The 19611-nt window shown below is 37.1% G+C and overlaps 1 protein-coding gene across 2 annotated transcripts in view; it reads right to left on the bottom strand.

The window, feature by feature from the left end:
* Window positions 1-19611, bottom strand: part of fdxr (ferredoxin reductase) — a 72660-nt gene that overhangs the window by 45220 nt on the left and 7829 nt on the right. For both annotated transcript variants that reach the window (XM_049464927.1, XM_049464926.1), the window contains exons 2-4: window positions 15123-15217; window positions 7726-7821; window positions 267-389 (exon numbers count right to left, since the gene is read on the bottom strand). In XM_049464927.1, coding sequence (XP_049320884.1) covers window positions 267-389; window positions 7726-7821; window positions 15123-15217 — 314 coding nt within the window. The remainder of the gene's footprint in view (window positions 1-266; window positions 390-7725; window positions 7822-15122; window positions 15218-19611) is intronic.

The following is a 19611-nucleotide window of genomic DNA, read 5'->3' as shown; positions in this document are numbered from 1 at the left end:
GAGACCCACAATGCAAAGACTGAGTAACCTTTTCTCCTTTTTGCAGCAAGTGAGTTTAACAAGTTGAAATAAAGTGATTTACCCAGTATTTTGAATTGTTGCCAATAATTTGTACATTTTGCCTATTTTCCTATGCCGTTTTTGTGTTGTTTCAATATATACAAATGAAATAAACATGTCTATAACAAAACATGTAGTTGCAAACCTTTTCTGGGAGAAATACCAAGTTGATTCAATTCTAATCAATAAAAATAAAAGTTCCTCACAAGCACCACAGCATGATAGGCTTTCTTCAGCTCCTTCACAGTGACGTCCACACCCACGTTCACATTTCCATGGAAAAAGCAGCGCTCGTGCTGTGCCGTCTGCGTGAATGTGTTAATGACATTCTAAAAAAAAAAGAAAATATGTTAAAGCATTCTTTCTTAAGGACATAGTTCTAGGCTGCTGAAGGAGGACTATCTGTCCCCCTGACAGAAGTCCTTGTCTGAAGGACAACACTCTCACCCACCCACACACCCACACCCCCACACACACACCCACCCACCCACCCACACACCCCCCCCCACCCGCCCACCCCCACACCCACACCCACACACCCACCCCCACACCCACCCCCACCCGCCCACCCACACACCCACCCCCACACACCCACCCCCACACCCACCCCCACACATCAGTCAGTAGCGCAGTTGTATTTCTCGCCACCAAGATAAAAAACACGCCAAAAATGTACCTAAACACATGTCACTTACAGACCACCAGGCCATTGGCATCAATTTATTTCTAAACTCAAACAATATTTTAACGATACGCGCGCATAAACATAGACTGTTGACGGACTGCTAGATAGCAATGAGCATCCCGACGCACCTTTTACAGGGTGTACAATAGGGCCCTAAATCATAAAGTACACAGTGATATGGGACAAACAATGAATTGGATATAAAATGCAAAGCACTGTGATATAAGAGATTTAACATGCGGAGTAAAGAGGAATCGAAATGCATATAAATAATGACCGTGTGATCTAAAACACCTAATAATGTAGATTGTACAAGTGTTTTCCGTGCTGTAAAATTCAGGCAGGTTCTATTAATAATAATACTTACTTTTAATTTCTTTACTAGAGTCTCAATATGTACAGGGAGAACCTGTTATCTAACCAAATACAAGTACTTGTAGGATGAAACACATTAATGTTGTCTCAGAATTTTAGCAGAATTAAGATCTTAGAGTTACCCCTGGAAAAGATTATATTTTTGTTTTTCTTAGAATTAAGAACCAGTTTTAGATCATTAAGTGAGACTTGCAACTGATTTAAAGGCAAGCTGTAGCTCATCAGTAGCCTGATTCACAGAGGAAGCAACTGCCATCAGCAGCCAGTTCACTGATGTAACATGTAGAAGTCCTACTACATGCTCTGCTGCTCGATATCCCTCCACCGAAGGAGTCACCTTTTCCTTGTTCACTCCTCTCACTGAGAACGAGACGAGGCTCTTCTAACACGTAGCTGTCCTACTACATGTCCATTTAACCCCATTACTACAGACCTACTACAAACCATTGCACCTATTTGTGTTTGCAGTTTGGAAATGTATGTTTTGAATTAAAAAATATAACTTATCTAAAAAAGAAAATCAATTGGTCATTCATTATTAAGTGAATTTTTTTTTTCTTGTGTATTTTTTAATTACTCTTTAAGCAAACAAATATGTTTTATCCGATTACTCAATTAATCGAATACATTTTTCAGTAGAGTACTCGATTACTAAAATAATCGATAGCTGCAGCCCTACTCTCTCACAGAATGCTGGACCTCTCGGCACCTTGAACACGGTCAACCACGACTTCCTCCTAACTATACTCTCAAGCATGGGTATCTCAGACAATCTCAGCGCGGTCATGGTTTAAATCATACCTCATTCAAGGTGTTGTGGCAAGGACAGCTGTCCTCAGACCACTCATTATCCACTGGGGTTCCCCAGTGTTCAGTACTGGGACCCCTTTTCTTTTCTATATATACACCGCTCTAGGTATAGCTGCTGGCACAGGTCAAACAGGTGCAATTTTTCAGTTTTAATGTCTTTGTTTGGTTCACTGGAATGTGTGCTCTCCTTGCCATATTACTTTCATTTGATTTAATATAAATATAAAATGTTTTAAAATGGAAATAAAAATTTAATTAATCCATTATGGATTGCTATAGATTATTTACTACCAAAATGCATTGATAATCGTTTTATAATCACATCGCAGACCTCTGAATCGTAAATGAATCGAATCGTAAAGTGATGCAACAGGCCACTCAACTCCTGGTACAAGCTGTGGTAATCTCACGCCTCGACTACTGCAATGCCCTGCTAACTGGCCTCCCAGCCTGTGTAGTAAAACCACTCCAGATGATCCAGAACGCAGCAGCACGTCTGGTCTTCAACCAACCAAAACAGGCTCATGTCACTCCGCTGCTCATTGAGCTCCATTGGCTACCAGTTGATGCTCGCATCAAATTCAAAACTCTTACAATCGCCTACAAGGTGATACAGAACAGCTCCTTCCTACCTGCACTCACTCCTCATCCTGGTGTGGATACAAAATTTGGAGATAGGAGATGCATATACATACATTTAGCTTAGCTTTGGTTTAACATTGCAGTTTAATAAGTGGCTTAACCCATAAGAGCCCAGAACCATTTCTGAATATTGATGACAAATTCAAAATTGAATCAGATCAGAACTAGTTATATGGTAAAACATTTAATTAAAGCATCTTAATTGTTAAACTGGTTAAAACAGAGCTGTAGAAGCAAAAATATACACTTTTAAAAGGAGCTAGTTTAGTTTTATCTCCATCACTAACCCAAAACACTCCTACATTCTGTAAACAAGGTCAGATAAATGAACACAGATTTACACACTGTCCTGTGATGATTCTCTTAGGATGATCACTATGTGTCATTTAGGAACTTTGTAATTTAAAGTAAAGAACAGAGTGCTGTAAAGGAATTTTAAGCATCTTTTAAAGGGGCTGTGACACTATGGGAATCCAGCTCTCTGTAAGCACATGCTAGTTACACAGCAGAATGAGCAGAACAGATTCCCCTCGGATTTCTTTTATTTCTGATTATTAATAAGGGCTAATATCCAGTTACACTAGATACAGAAATCACCAGCATGATCTGTTATACCCATACTGTTGTGTCTTGAGCCGGCATGCTAAGGGGAAGCGAATTTCAACACAACGTCTCCGCTTTCAGTCTTTTATTGCTTACTGGTTGATGGTATCCTGCCTCAATTTCCTGTACTTGTTCTAAAAGTCTGAACCACCCAGTTTCTCACTCACTCATCGTCAACCACTTAGTCCATTTCAGATCGGGCGGGGAGCTGAACCCAATCATAATAGACTGTTAAATTGTTTTTGTTTTTTTTTTAGATTTTTTTAGTTTTTTTTCAATTTTACCTTGTTAAGATCATACTTTAACACACACACACACACTATATGTCAAATGTAAAACACCACATAAAAATTTCATAAAAAGAGTTTCTTTTATTTTACCTAATTAAAAAGCTCTGGAATATAATCAAGAGGAAGATGGATGATCACAAGCCATCAAACCACCAAACTGAACTGCTTGAATTTTTACACCAGGAGTAAAGCAGCATAAAGTTATCCAAAAGCAGTGTGTAAGACTGGTGGAGGAGAACATGCCAATATGCATGAAAACTGTGATTAAAAACCAGAGTAATCCAACAAATATTGATTTGCTTTGTTCTGCTTCTCTGCTCTGCTGGTCTGCTGCTGAAAGCTTGCTCTACTCTTCAACTTCTAAATTTTTCTCTGTTTTCTTCTATTTACTCTTCTCCATACTAATCCACTTTTAGTCTGCTTCCTCTTTGCTCTACACACCTATTAATCCACTCTCAGTCTACTTTTATAGACTTTTTCCTCAGGTTTGCTGGATTAGCTGCTGCAGTTTGTTTGTGTAAGTTTCTAATTTCAACTGAAACAAGGTGAGTGCTTTTTTCTCCATGGCTACTGCTGTGTAGACTCTGGCATGTTTAGCTTAGACCCTTTGTCCACCGATACTGGTAACAATAGTGGTATTTGTACTAAGTGTGAGATAGTTAGCACCTTGGTGGATAAGGTGAATAAGTTAGAGCTGCACGTCCGGGGTTTAATAAGAGATAGACAGCAGGATTCACTGTTAGCAGCCCCTCGGCGTCTCAACGGCATAGTCAAAAGGTTAATGCTAACGCAAAGGCCACAGCCAGAACAGCCTGAACACCACGCTCCCCCAGTTCACGTGTCAAACACCTGCTGAGGAGCCTGTTAAAAGGTACTCTGGTGATAGGACACTACATGTGAACATCTAACATCCTGATCTCACTTACACTCTTGTTGCTGAATGAAAATCAATCCTAAAAACAACCAAATGCTCCAAAATCTATTACAAAGCTTTCCAGGGACAGTAAAAACAGTTACTTAAACAAAAAAACAAGATCCACTCTTTTTAAGATGCATGATTTCAGAAAAAAACAGCTACCTAGCTTGCTAGTAAAACAAACTACTAGGGATTAGTTTACACTTATTATGAAGAAAATGGCCACAAAACTACACATTAAACTATGGTAATATAGTGGATTTCGTACATTTTAACATGTAAAAACTACTTAAAATTGAGGGTTTCTTTGGTTGCTTGTGATGCCATCCTGCCAGTGATTTCTCATAGTTCAGAAACCTAGCTGCTGCTGGTTAACTAGTTAACTTTAGGGCTTTAATTGTTTCTCTTCAGAAAGGGGGCAGGTGGTTCCACAATTATTATTTTTTCCATTTCTTAATCCTCTGTGATGTGGAGCATTTATTAACCTTTATTAAATTTTCCTGTTCCACCTTAAATGCGGAAGCCTCTGCCGTCTGTTGCACCATTTAAGGTAGAACAGGAAAGTCAGCTAGCTAGCTGAAACAACTACTAGGGATTTGTTTATGTTTAATATGAAGAAAATGGCCATAAAGCACTCAAACTTCTAACCAAACTATGGTAATATTAAGGTTATCAAAATTGTTAACAAGGAAAGTACTCAGAATTGTGGGTTTCATTGGTCATTGGTCGCAAATGTCTTTGTTAAGTGAGAATAACCTTGTAAATCAAAGATCAGCAGCTGAATATATAAGTGCCACTGCTCCACCCTGAATATTATATTAACGTCAAAAGCAGCAGGTTTCTATAGGACGATGAACAGCAGAGAAAAGAAGGATTATAGAGGAGTGGTAAAAAAAAATAACAACAAATGACTGTGTACTCTAATCAGACCAGAATAACTATAACTGCCAGTCCTTTTATAGGAGAGAGAATGCATTGAAATACAACAACAGATGAAATGAACTCAACAGAATAAGAAATGAAGATAAAGCGATAAAGATAAAAACAAGAAAAAAAGCTGCACCGTCACCTTCAAGCACAAATTCACTTTATGTTCAAATATTTGCCTTTGAGTTTTATGCATTTAGCCATTTTAGTGTGCTCTTAACATAATGTTCAAATAAAGAAAATAAAAACAAGTGTTTAAAATATTCTTATTTCAAGTCATAAAATCTGAATTAGACAAGAATGCCTGTTAATGATTTCTACACATACAAACTTGTGAAAAATAAATCTGTAAATTCATGTAATGTGCACCTTCATACACATTATTCACTCAGTTCCAGACAGTGGTAATATTGTATATTTTAAATATCAGAAATGTTTTAGGTCATGATAAACACTGATCAAGCATAGAATTATGACCACCTCTTTGTTTTTCCACCCATTATCCATTTTGCAGTTCTGTAATTACAAATTGTAGTCCATCTGTTTCTTCTTACACTTTGTTCTGGTATGAGAGGATCAGACACAGCAGTGCTGCTGGAGTTTTTAAACACCTCAGTGTCACTGCTGCACTGAGTCACCAACAGTGTCCTGTGGAAATGATGAAGGACTAGAGGATAACCATACAAACTGTGCAGCAACAGATCCAGAGCTTTTGGGCCATATTTTAACGACATGTAGGCAAGCCGTCAACCTTGAACTGCGTAGCTTGATTTAGGACACGTCAGTGTGTCTGCTATCGTAACCACAGGAGGCACAGCTCGAAACGTGCAAAAGGCATGAACTTCTCTTAAGCCAGGTGCACTCTGACTTTGGTGGATTGCTTTTTTAATGGTGCTGCACTTCTGGGCTTTTCAGCAGAGGAAACTGACCTGCTTGTTCACGCTGCGATGGCACAGCTGCATTGCCAAGATAGCAATGAACATCTGACGGTTGACTGTTGTCAGGGTTCTAATCAGACAAGCACCTTCAAGCACCTGTGTTTTCTATTGCCAAGATAGCAATCCGCCAGACATTTACCTGAACACACCAGACCATTTCCAGACCACAACGCCCATCATAGAGCTGGGCGATATGGCCCCAAAAAAAAAAATCTTCGATTTAAAAAAACAAAAAATCTGATTTTCGATTTAAATAGATTTTTTCCCCCTACTTAAATCTCCTAGAAGTCGCTAAATGACGCCTAATTTGCATAATACATGTTTTTGAAGCTGTAAAGGATTAACATTGTGAGAGAGAAAAAAGTGATTTGGCAGTCACGTCTCAAAATAACGTTATTTTTACGTGAATTACATAAATCAGTTTTTTGCCGTGTTTTTAAATGTTATTATAAGAGCAGTTTTTTTTTTATTAATTTTTTCTTTATTTTTTAAACCTATAATAGACAAATTGTTGAATAGCTTTTTACAAAAGAGGGAGACACTGTGGAGGAGGTGAGTGACAGGCTGTGTGGTGAATGAGGTGAGTGACTGACTGAGACTGTGTGAGTTAAATTCAGTGATTTATTTTCGTGTCACACTGAAGACACAGTTATATCTATATTTGTGCTCTGTAAATACAGAGCGGGGTCAGTCAGCGGTGGCTTTGGGCGTGCGCAGTTCATTTGCAGTGTGTTGGTGGAGCAGTGTGTGTGTGTGTGTGTGTGAGACTGCACTGTGAGTGGTGTGGGCGGGGCTCACGACACCCGCTGCAGCGCGGAGGACAGTAACTGAAGAGCGCATGTTCATCTCAGAGTCACCAAAAGTCTACAATAACACCACAAAAACTCACTAGATTTGTCGCTTTTTTACAAAAAAAGTCGCTAGAGGGTCTGAAAAAAAAGCTAAGCTAAGCTCAGGGGAGCGTCGGTGGTGAAAATGAAAACTCAGAGAAAATCGATTTTCATAAAAAACACATCGTCCTTAACTGTAAATTCGAATTAATCGATAAAATCAATTTATCGCCCAGCTCTAGCCCATCATCGTAGATATATTCACAAGCATCTTTACTAGTTAAACGACGCAAGCACAGGTCATGAAAATAGACTGTGTATAGTAGCAATGAGTATTGTGACGCGCCTTGCGCAGGATGTAAGATCCTGCCTTCCTGTCTCTGATCTACTGCAGGTAGGAGGTTCTAATAGAGTGGAGGACAGTAAGTGAACACATTGTTTAAAAACTCTAGCAGCACTGTTGCTGTATCTGATCCTAGAATAAATCTGTTATTATGCTTTTTTACCAAACTTGTAACAAACCATGAGGAGAAATATCATTTTTTTAATAGTTACAACACAACCGTAAACACAGTGTAAACAATATATATATATATATATATACACTGTCCAGATTTTTCAGTCAATTAAAGAGCATTAAAACACCAACCTTAACCTCTGGGTGATCTGGCGCCACCCCAAACCGAACCAGGCCAAACGGGACAGGCAGGCGTTCGTATACATCCACAATTACATCATCCCGGGCCTGAGAAAAAATACAGACACAATACAGGCTCTGCTCCAACATGTTCTCTGTAGATCCCAGGGTTTTATATGAAGTCACATATCAACTTCACATCACATCACATTATTATAAATCATTCCTGTAAGCAGTAAAAGAGTTTATGCTGTAAAACTCCAGATCAGTAAAAAGAAAGAAGTTGTTCTCATTTTCTAGAAATCACCTGATTTACCATCATCAAGCTCTGATTTAACAAACCAGCTGTTATGATGAGAACTCTTTTTTATATGCAATAATTATTTCAATATTAGAATAGTCAAACAATTCTAAAGTATTCAATGTAATCAATGTAAATATCTCTTAATATTGAAATATTTAATCCTTAAAAAAAATTATCCCTTAAAACTAAGTTTATCAGTGCTCTTCAGGACATCATCCAGCAAAAATCCCTCAGTGTTTCCAGGTATCCTCTGTTTTATGTCACGGCACCCTTTTTCTAAAATAGAGTATTAATATTTGTACATAAACACTAAACATATACATATAAAAATGTTTTTGAGGTAAATCACTGTGCAGTTTGAGACACAGGGTCAGAGCAACAGTGTTTTGTTTTTATTTTTCAGACCATTTGGAGATAAATGTAAAAACTATTTCACTTTGTCCATTAGGCATAAAACCTTTTATTTATTTATTTACTTATATTTTTTGGCTGTTTTTCAATTTTTCTACTTTTTACATTTCTGCTCCTCACAACTTAAATATAAGGAACAAATTAAAGAAAAGTATTGTACTATTTTGTTTTGCTTGCCTGAATATTTGACATCATTAAATGACGTCAAAATTTCCTGACCTTGATATTACCCGCTGAATTCAATTGCATGTGTTTTTTTTTGAGACATTATTTCTCAGCCGACGCCCGTATGGTGTCACACACACACACACACACACACACACACACACACACACACACACAATCACAAACATCTGCTTCAACACAAGAGAATCACGGGACTTTCATTTGCAAAGCGGCTGACCGAAAATATGTGGCCACTTATTCCAGGCTGCAGTGGTGTTTTTAATGTGCGTCACTCTTAAATGTTTCAGATTAAACTAGTTTAAATATTAGTCAAAGACAACAAACTTAAACACAAAATGGCATTTTAAATGAAGGTTTTTATTATTAAGGGAGGAAAAAACTAAACCTACATGACCCTTTGTGAAAAGGTTTTTGCCCCCTAAACCTAATAGCTGGTTGTTCCACCCTTAACAGCAACAACTGCAATCAAGCGCTTGCTGTAACTTGCAGTGAGTCTTTCACAGAGCTGTGGAGGAATTTTGGCTCCACTCTACTTTATAAAATTGTTGTAATTCTGCCAAATTAAAGGGTTTTTGGAGAATGGAGCACCTTTTTAGGTCACACCTCAGCATCTCAATAGGATTCAGGTTTGACTTTGACTAGGCCACTTAAAAATCCTCTTTTTTTATTAGCCATTCAGAGGTGGACTTACTGGTGTGTTTTGGATTATTGTCCTTCTGCAGAACCCCAGTTCAATTCAGCTCGAGGTCACAAACAGATGGAAGCAGAATTCATGTTTCATTTATGGAAGCAAGTCTTCCAGGTCCTGAAGCAGCAGAAGTCCACACAGTATTTTCCCAAAAGTCGTGAGGATCATCAAGATGTTTTCAGGCAAAATTAAGACAGTTAAATATAAAATAAAATTAAATAAAATTAAGTCTTAAATATTCTTATTCTTAATGTTTTGCTCAGCAGTAATTTTTGTCTTGGCATTCTGCCATGCAGCCCATTTTTGTCCAGTCTTTTTTATGGTGGAGTCATGAATGGCCTGCAGTTCTTTGGATGGTGTTGTAGGGTCTTTTCTGACCTCTTGGATGAGTCTTTGCTGTGCTCTTGTGGTAATTTTGGTCAGCCGGCCACTCCTGGGACAGTTCACCACTATTCCATATTTTTGCAATGTGTGGATAATTGCTCTTACTGTGGTTCGCTGGATCCCCAAAGCTTTAGAAATGGCTTTATACCCTTTTCCAGACGGATAGATCTCCTTTCCTTTATTTCTCATTTGTTTCTTTGGATATTGGCTTGATGTCTAGCTTTTGAGTATCTTTTGATGTTATTTGCTTTGTCAGGTAGATCCTATTTAAGTGATTTCCTGGGTGTAGCTAAAGAAATTAAACTCAGGTTATGTATTTTGTGTTTACTTGTGTTGTCTTTGACTAATACTGAAATGTAATTATCTGAAACATTTAAGAGTGACAAACATTGTACACCACTGTAGATAACTCCTGACCTGATCCACACCCCTGCTCCATTTTATGTGGTAAATAACCAGGAATCTTTCTGAACACAGAGTTTCTGAGGCAATCCTGTAGGTACCCTAGCCAGCCAGATGAAGAAATAGGGGTGTGGCTTCGCAGATTACAAACCCGCTCTTCCTCTCAGAGTTTACCCCTCCACAGGTAACACTGCTTTTTTCTCCCAAGACAGCTCGGAAAAACAAGGAAAGCAGCCAGATGCAGTTACAGTGGAGACGCCACGCTTAAACTCGCTCGCTGGCATGTGCGTACCCGCGAGAACTTTCCTTTACATATGCAATCTCTCTCTCTGTCTCTCTCTCACACACACCCATTGCTAAATAACTGCTGTTTGTGATATTTGTGTTTAGATTAGTTTGTGTTAATAAATGTTCTATGTTGATTTCATGAATGCTGGTTGCTGCCAATAACTGTATAAAATAATTCACATTTATGAAAACCTTCAGAATCTTTAGATCTTTAATATTGCTTTCTCTAGTTAGAAATTAGATATTGTGATATTAATGATTCTATTATTTATATGAGACTTATTTTTAATTAATTAATGAGAATGATTTACTTTATTATTTGAGAATTCTGAGGCTGGGCATTAAACCTAAGGCCGTAATAAACACGCCCTTTTTTCTGTATAAATGCCTACATATTTTATACACCCCATTTCCCCCCTACAATGTCATTAAATGTGATTGAGCTGGTATGTCAACTTTACTCAAACGTGTTTTTAATGTATTTATTTGTAATTTGTAATTTTGCTATTATAGATAAGAGAGGAGAACACTGGGGAAATGTGTATATTCATATATAAAATACATATATAAAAGTGTTATTGTGACAGGATAACTTGTAACAAAAGTAGGTTGTAGGTTATGCAATCAAACTTTTGTTACAAAAAGGAAAATTTGTTTTTTATTCAGTTTTCAGAATTCCAGGTCATGATGGGCAATAATGAAAAACTAAACTTAATGAAAATTGAACATTGGAAAAATAATCGAAATCCGACTTTTTAAATGATATTTATTCAAACTATATTTAAAATAGAAAAAATATAATGAAGTTTTACACCCAATTTTCTATTTTCAACAGATTAACTGAAAAATTACAGTGACCACACAGCCTCTGAACAATCACTCTGTTGTACTGTGCTACCAGAAAGCTGCATGTATGATAAGCAGCTTATTGTATAGAGCAACCCATGCGTTTATGCTGCACATGAGGCGTTTTTGGTCGAGTCTAAACAAGCATAAAATTAAAGTATTTCAGGGTTGACACGGCAACACATTTAATAGATAAATAATCTGTAAATACAGAAAATACAGAAATACAGTTAAAGCATATGGTGAACTGCAGAAATCCTATCACATGATTCCTGTGAATAAGTGTTTGTAGAATGTAGGTCAAGTCGAGTCAAAAATAACATGAATATTATTAGAGATTTGTTCTAAGTAAAAAGAACCCTGAAAAGAAGGTTAGATAGATTATATACATATAAAGCACAGTTATGCAGTTTGGTGCTGCTGTTTTATTTTGGTATAATAAATCCACTCCACTAATATTTGTATTTGTAGAACTAGAGATTGCAGACCTTTTGTTTCTCTACATAATGCATTTCCTTCCTTTCCTTTCAATATCTCATTTCCAGGAGTTTGTGTGATTGAAATCATATCCACAAACTACTGGGGTTTTCTGTCATTGCAGGATGTGTGAGCTCATGCTTGTGTGAGAGATCTCCACCCTGCCTGGAAACTGAAGAATTTAACACAACAGGTTGTTATAGCAAAAAAAAAGAAAATAGAAAGTGTTAAAAAGGAGTGGTTAAGAAACACCACCACACGTACCAATCCTTTCGGTTCTATCTGATACACAATAGAAGAACATGCAGTGAATCATTCAATCTAGTCAGACAAGAAACTATTGAGCTATGAATAGACATCAATAGAATAAAGAAATGAGGGACAGGGAAAGTAAATGAGGTTATAATAACCTCCTGCTCTCAGAGCTTTACTGTGTTTTTTTTTTTTATGTAAGCCAGAAAGCAACTTCAAAACTGTAAACATCTAATTTCCTCCACCTACGCAAGCTCACACAAGCAGCTTAGCTGGGAACAAAAATGCAAAAAAAAGGGACACTGTTTCCAACATAACTGTTAAACAAACAAAAAGGGATCTTTTTTACAGTAGGGGTGTAATAGAATTCTGATACATAAACGTACCGTGATTTTTTTGTTTTACAATACAAAATGTATTGATTTTCAGTGCTTAGTTTACTATAAAGATAGTTGGCAGACAATGGTTGATTTTGTGTTGTGTTTTTATAAATAAAAAATAAGTAAACCTTTTTCATTCTTTTCCTAAAATTTGCCTTGATAAATCGCAAAATCTGCCTTGTTTACTGTACTGCAATATATTGTGATAAAATTAAAATCATAACCCCTGTATTACCATATATATCGGCTCACCAAGTACTTGCCAATGCAAAATTTACACTATAACATCAGTTGGGGGGAAACCAACATGGAGGCTACCTTTTTTCCCCCCCACAATTGTTTAAGCATAGGTGTTTATATGAGCCCAGTTTCGAGTCCAAAAGATGGTTTCGAGGTCTTTTTCTCAGTAAGAGTGGAGAGCTGATAGTAGTGTAAGAGTGCCAGAAAATATTGGTATATTGATTGAAATATTGATATAGTTGTTCATTTAGTTGTGTTTAAACCTCACCCACTAAATAGCAGTGTTGTACTCACAGTGTCATTAAATCCCACTGTTCTGGGGTGGGTTTCCCAAAAACGATCAATCTTAGCGAATAACGAACGAACGAGTGACGTGAGTAAAGAACGAGCCAGTTCTGCCAGTGTTTCCCAAAGAACTTCACAAAGTGAAAATTAACAAACAAGTTTAAAGAACGTCTTTATTGACTCCTCCCCCGAAACAGCGCACTCAATCCATCCACAAATATAGATTCAACACTGCCAAATATGCAGTATTTATTCACTATTACACCCTAAAAACGTAGAAATGTGTTGTAATCATCAACATTATACATATTCTGCTATTTAAATTACAAAAGGATGTACATTGGCATTGATAAAATACTACTAAATATACATATGACTAAATATGTATTTTAACTTTTTTAAACTATTATTGTTAATATAGATTATAGAGGTGTGCCAAAAAATCGATTCACATAAGAATCTTGATTCTCATTTACTACGATTCAGAATCGATTTAAAATGTCCCAAAATCGATTCTGAGGGGCGGGTTTTAGACTGATTTTGGGCTGGGTATTTTTGTTGGACCTGGCAACCCTGGGGATAGCGCTTGTCCCTTTGGAGATCTTCCAGACACACACAGAGCGTAGGTGTTTGAGAATCACCGGTAAGATGGCAGAACAAGCACTATATTACCTTAGATTAACGTGTAGTTTTAATGTTTTATGGCAGAATGCTTCATAACAAGCATAAAAAAGATCGCTAGTAGTTAGTTTCAGTAACTGTTAGCTAGCTAATTAGCTAACTTTCCAGTTCCACCTTAAATAACGCTACAGGTGGCAGCGGGCTGCAGCATTTAAGGCGGAACGGAAAAATAACAATAAGCTAATCAGAGCTAATTTCAGCTCCTCATCACAGAGGAATTAAGGAATGGACAATATGAATTAATTTCTCCACCTCCTGCCCCCTTTCTGAAGAAATACAACCACCTTAAATTAACTAGTTAATCAGCAGCTGCTCCTGAACTTTAGCGCTCCACTGCTAACATTAATAGATAGTATACTAAATTAATTAAATTAAAAATATTAAGAAAAAACATTGAATGAGACGTGTCCAACTTTTGACTGGTATTTATATATTTGTGAGCTGACACACCCCAGAGTTTGCCCAGATGAACGGCCACAATGTTGGTTAGAAGCACCTGATTAAGGAATAATATTAAATATTACCTGCACATTCACCGATACCCTTTACAATACGTGTAGGTGTGATTAAAGTGATCGGAGTCTATACCAGCAGGCATCGGGCGGAAGGCAGGATACACCCTGGACAGGCCGCCAATCCATCGCAGAGCAGACAGACACACAGACACATCCACTCACACTCACACCTAAGGGGCAATTTTATCCGCCATCCAGTTAGCCATCCAGTTAGTCTTTGGACTGTGGGAGGAAACCGGAGCACCCGGAGGAAACCCACGCAGACACGGGGAATAATATAATATAATATAATATAATATAATATAATATAATATAATATAATATAATATAATATAATATAATATATAATATATTTTAAGATAATATAATGTAATATAATAATTTTAATAATTATATAATAATATAATTTATTATAATTAATAGTAATGTAATATAATTGGTTCAACCACGGAAATGATAATTTTTCTTCCTCAAAATTGGCGGTCCCTGGTGTTTAAGGTGCTGAACTGCAAGTCGAGATCCCCTAAAGAAGCTCTTTAAGAATAAAGATTGGGTCAGGTTACTCGTTAATCTGCGAGCGAGATTACGTAGTACTTTAGTTACGCACGGGTTTGGGGAAACACTCTTTAATTAACGATCAATCTTAACTACGAGTTAACGAAGTTCTTAGCGTTACGAAAGAAGGAAACCCAACCCTGATTGGTTAAAAAGTACACTTTTACTTTACTCAGATTTTATAAATGACAGAGTTTAATACTACAATTGTAAAGCTAAATGATTTAAAGATAAAATCTAAATTGTAAAGATATGATTTAAACAATCTATTACAATATACCATCTTTCTTACAGTATCACCATATACTTGCAATATATTATGATATATTAAATCACAACTCCTGTATTGTGATGTGTTTTGTATTACCAAGTTACTGCCAATACAGTCCAGTAGCATTCCACACATTTTCATTCAGGGACAGGTCTGGCAAAGCCGCTGGCCTTAGCACATATCTGTTGAAACCAGTGTAGGTGAAAACGAGTGTAGTGAAACGTGTTACAGAATGAAAACTCACCTTCAGGAGATGCTGCGCAGTATAAAAGCCCGCTGGACCACCTCCAACTATGCATACCTTCGGTCTGGATCCACTAGATAAGGACAGCTTACGCACTGCAGTGGAAAAAACAACAAGTCTGGTCATGAGTTATTTTCATTGTTAAAACATAGTTAATAGTTTAGTCATCTGGTCTTTTTTATGTATCCTACAGCAGGCTTTCTTCACTGAACCGCTGGATGTCGACGTGGTGCGCAGAAAATCACGTGGGCTTTATAAATAACTGCCTACAGTTTGAGGGCAAGCCTGTTTTTTAGGTAGGGACGACGTCCACATGCTGCTGATTATCCAGAGCCGGGACCAGGCCGCAGACAGAGAGGCGTAACTGACTGTCTGTGAGCTGAAGAGAGACGTTACCAAGAAACCAGTGTATTCAGACTGTGTCTGTCCCCCGAGTCAAACAAAAAAATTTGAAGAATTCAAACAGTCAATCTAAATAACTTAACTTATATTAAACAATCATATCCAGACTGTAGTACTAACACTTCAAACCTAAAGATTGGTTTACTTAATATTAGATCTCTAAATTCAGCAGTTGTAGTGAATGAAATGATAACTGATCAGAAATTCGGCTTCAGAAAACTGGCTGCTTATTGTCAATGTCAATTCATTTCTATGTAAATAATAATCTCTAGTGGTAAAACTGAGATCTGGCTGACAGTATTGTATAACATTATTTTCCTCACCATTTTTAAATGCTAAATTTACTTTTGCTATTTACTGTAAAGCTTAAAGAATTTTTTGTCTAATTGTTTATGATAGCAGTTTGTATGCCTGTACTCATTCAAAGAACAACGCTTTAATAACTGCAGTAGGTGAAGAAAAAAGTATATATTTCCTAAACAATGAGAAAATAGTGTGTTGTCTTTATAAGAGAGTATTTTTTTGTAACGCTATTCTGTTTTTTATTAGGTCAGTGACATTTAATGGTCTTAAATAACATATAACATTATTGTTTATCACATAATTTCTGAGACAATATATCATCCACAAATAGTTCTTATTGTGACAAGACTATTCTGCACTTTAATATTGTGGTGGATTTTTGTTTTGTATGTTAAATCATTTATTTTTTTCCTTTATCATCATTTTAAACCAGATCAGTGTCTTGGTAAGTTACTGCTGCTTAAAAACTTAACAAGACTTTACAGACAGTCTCTGTGTCTAATAAATGTTTAAAACTGTTACATAAAAATATACAAAACCTTAAGAGTTATTTTGTTGCAGTACTACATTCCTGAAATTAATACATTATTTTCAGTGTTTTGTCAAGATAATAATAATACAAAATGGGTAAGCTACTGCTAAGGCCCCCAAGCTTTAAGCATCCCAAGGAACACTGTTCAATTCATCATCCAAAAATGGAAAAAGTATTTTACAACTTTTTGCAATTTTGCAAACCTACCAAGACACCCAAACTGACAGATCAAGCAAGGAGAGCACTGGAAGCAGCCAAGAGACCCATGGTCACTCAAGAAGAACTGCAGAAATCCACACCTTAGGTGGGAGAGTCTGTATACAGGACAACTATAAGTTGTGTGTTCCACAATTCTAGCCTTTATGGAAGAAAAAAACAATGCTGTAAGAGAGACATCAGAAGTGCTGTTTGAAGTTTGGAACAGAGCAAACATGTGGAAGAAGGTTCTGTGTTCAGATGAAAGTTGAACCAAAGTTGAACTTTTTTTGGTCTAAATTCAAAGTGTTGCAGAAGAAACACTGCTCATCACCCTGAGAACAGCGCCCCCACTGTGAAATGGCCCTACACAGCCAGAGCTACAGTGGAGTGGTTTAGATTAAAGAATATTCATGTGTTAGAATGGCCCAGTCAAAGTTCTGACTTACAGTGAGGAAAATGAATATTTGAACACCCTCTCTCCCACTTAGAAATCATAGAGGGGTCTGAAATTTTCATCTTAGGTGCATGTCTAAATCTAAGGTGCATGTCCACTGTGAGAGACATAATTAAAAATAAATAAACAGGTGAAACTTTCGTGCTACGCATGACTTTAAACTATGACGTCTTTCTTGTGTGCATTACCCACAGTAACCTTGGAAACAGTGGTGCAGGTCTCTTCCGGTCACTACCCAGCTTCTCCCGTGCAGTTCTGGGCTGATTCCTCAGCTTTCTTAGGAACATTCATGCGCCACGAGGTGAGATCTTGCATGGAGCCCCAGTCCGGGGGAGATTACCAGTCATGTTTAGCTTCTTCCTTTTTCTAACAAATTGCTTCAACAGTTGATCTTTTTTCACCAAGCTGCTTGGCGATCGTCCCGTAGCCCTTTCCAGCCTTGTGGAGGTCTACAGTTTTGTCTCTGGGGTCTTTGGGCAGCCGTTTGGTCTTCTGGCCATGCCAGTGGTTGGAGTTTTCCTGATTGTGTGGGGTAGAGAGGTGTCTTTATGCAGCTAACGACCTCAAACAGGTGCTTCTGATTTAGAGTAATAAGTGGAGTGGAGGTGAACGTTTTAGAGGCGGATTAACAGGTATTTGATGGACAACAATTTTTGCTGATTGGCAGCAGTGACACAAATAAATATAAAAAAAAAGAAAATCATACATTGTGATTTCTGTTTTTTTTTTTATTTTTAGATTATGTCTCTCACAGTGGACATGCATCTAAGACGAACATTTCAGACCCCTCCATGATTTCTAAGTCACAGGGTGGTCAAATAATTATATTTCTCACTGTAAATCTTACTGAGCATCTTTGACAAAACATTAAAACTGCTGCTTACAGACGCTCTCCATCCAACCTGACTGAGCTTTTACGTAGAATGGGCTACATTTTGGCCTATCACTTAAAATCTTATTAAAATACATTAAGTTGTTGGTTGTAAGGTGATAAAATGTGTATATATATAAAAAGGTTGTGTAAAAAGGGGCATGAATACTTTTGCAAGCCACGGCATGTAGGGCAAAGGTGTTGGAGAGGAAGTCTAGTACATTTTGTTATTGACTCAGAGCGGTTATTTCATCACCGTTAAACAATAATAAATGTTTTTGTTTCATTTTTAAAAACAGTCAGTTGAGCCGGATCATTACTCACACCCCACAGACAATTCATGCTTCTGTCTTTTACTCCTACACACTTTTCCACCTTAATACATCACTCATCACCCAAACAGAGAGCCAAAAACACTCTGGAGAAGATAAACATCAACCTATTGACCCCAACATCCTGATCTCACTAACGCTCACTAACTACTGCTGATGACTGCAGTCAAATCCTCACTGCAATGCTCCAAAATACTGCAAAAAGTCTTTTCTGGACAGTAGAGGCAGTTACTCCAACAAAAGCAGGATCAACTCTTTAACATCATTAATTCTGCAAGAAAAACAATGAATGAGCAGATACACCTCCTGATACACTGCACTAGAGAATGTACATCCTGGAAATAGTAAATCAGATATGGGCCCTACAGTTTCCAGTTTAATTCACAGGACCTGAACTTAATTCACTGCCCTATTCACCCCTCCTTATCTGGATTTATTTACTGATGCAAACAGAGAGAACAGCTGACATTCTTTCAGTCTTTTTGAACTTTATCTGATTCAATTATTGTTCTGTTCACAGATGCAGCCTGGCCTACTTCTATCTTTTCCCAACAGAGGTAATGGAGGTTTCACCCTAGAGCAGAGTAAGCCATGGAGAATTTATTTTGTGGGTTAAATATAAATTTAACTTTTTTTTATTTTATTTTATTTTATTGTCCTGTACAGTTTTAACTCTGTTAATATGGTTTGCATATTTGAAATCTCTAAATGGTGAGGTTTGTTATTATTATCATCATGGTACATGTGTACATTAGAAAGTGTAGATTAGTCCTTATTTATAAACAGAAATAAAAGCAATCCAAAGGGAATCTGTTCAGTGTCAAGTAAACCTAAATGCAGCAAATGTTTCAACCGGTCTGACACTGCTTTTGGATAAATTTATGCTGCTTTACTCCTGGTGCAAAAATTCAAGCAGTCAGATTGGTTTGATGGCTTGTGATCATCCATCTTCCTCTTAATTATATTCCAGAGGTTTTTAATTTGATAAAATCAAAGAAACTCTTTTTTTAAGTGGTCTCTTATTTGTTCCACAGCTGTAGACCTTTAGGAGCACATACAAGTATGAGGGGAGCCTGTCCCATTATCACCTTGTAGGCAACCATAAGGGCTTTTTGTTTAATACGAGCAACAACCAGTAGCCAGTGGAGATTAATGAGTAATGGGGTGACAAAAGTCTGTTTTGGCTGAGTGGCCTGTTGAGTTAGAAATGGTCAAATATGTCTAATGCTGTAAAGCACAAAGCAGCAAGACCAAGCAACTGAAACAACATGGTGTGTAAAGAAGAGCAGGTCATCTACCATTATTACAAGTTTTACTGTTATAAAAATATTTGATTAAGCTATCACATTCTCTTAAGCTAAAGTTTCATATTCTGTTTTCCCAGCTCATTATTTTAA

This window comes from Astyanax mexicanus, chromosome 15, assembly GCF_023375975.1.
Source record: "Astyanax mexicanus isolate ESR-SI-001 chromosome 15, AstMex3_surface, whole genome shotgun sequence".
Lineage (NCBI taxonomy): Eukaryota > Metazoa > Chordata > Actinopteri > Characiformes > Acestrorhamphidae > Astyanax > Astyanax mexicanus.
This window is presented reverse-complemented; position numbering and strand designations above follow the sequence as displayed.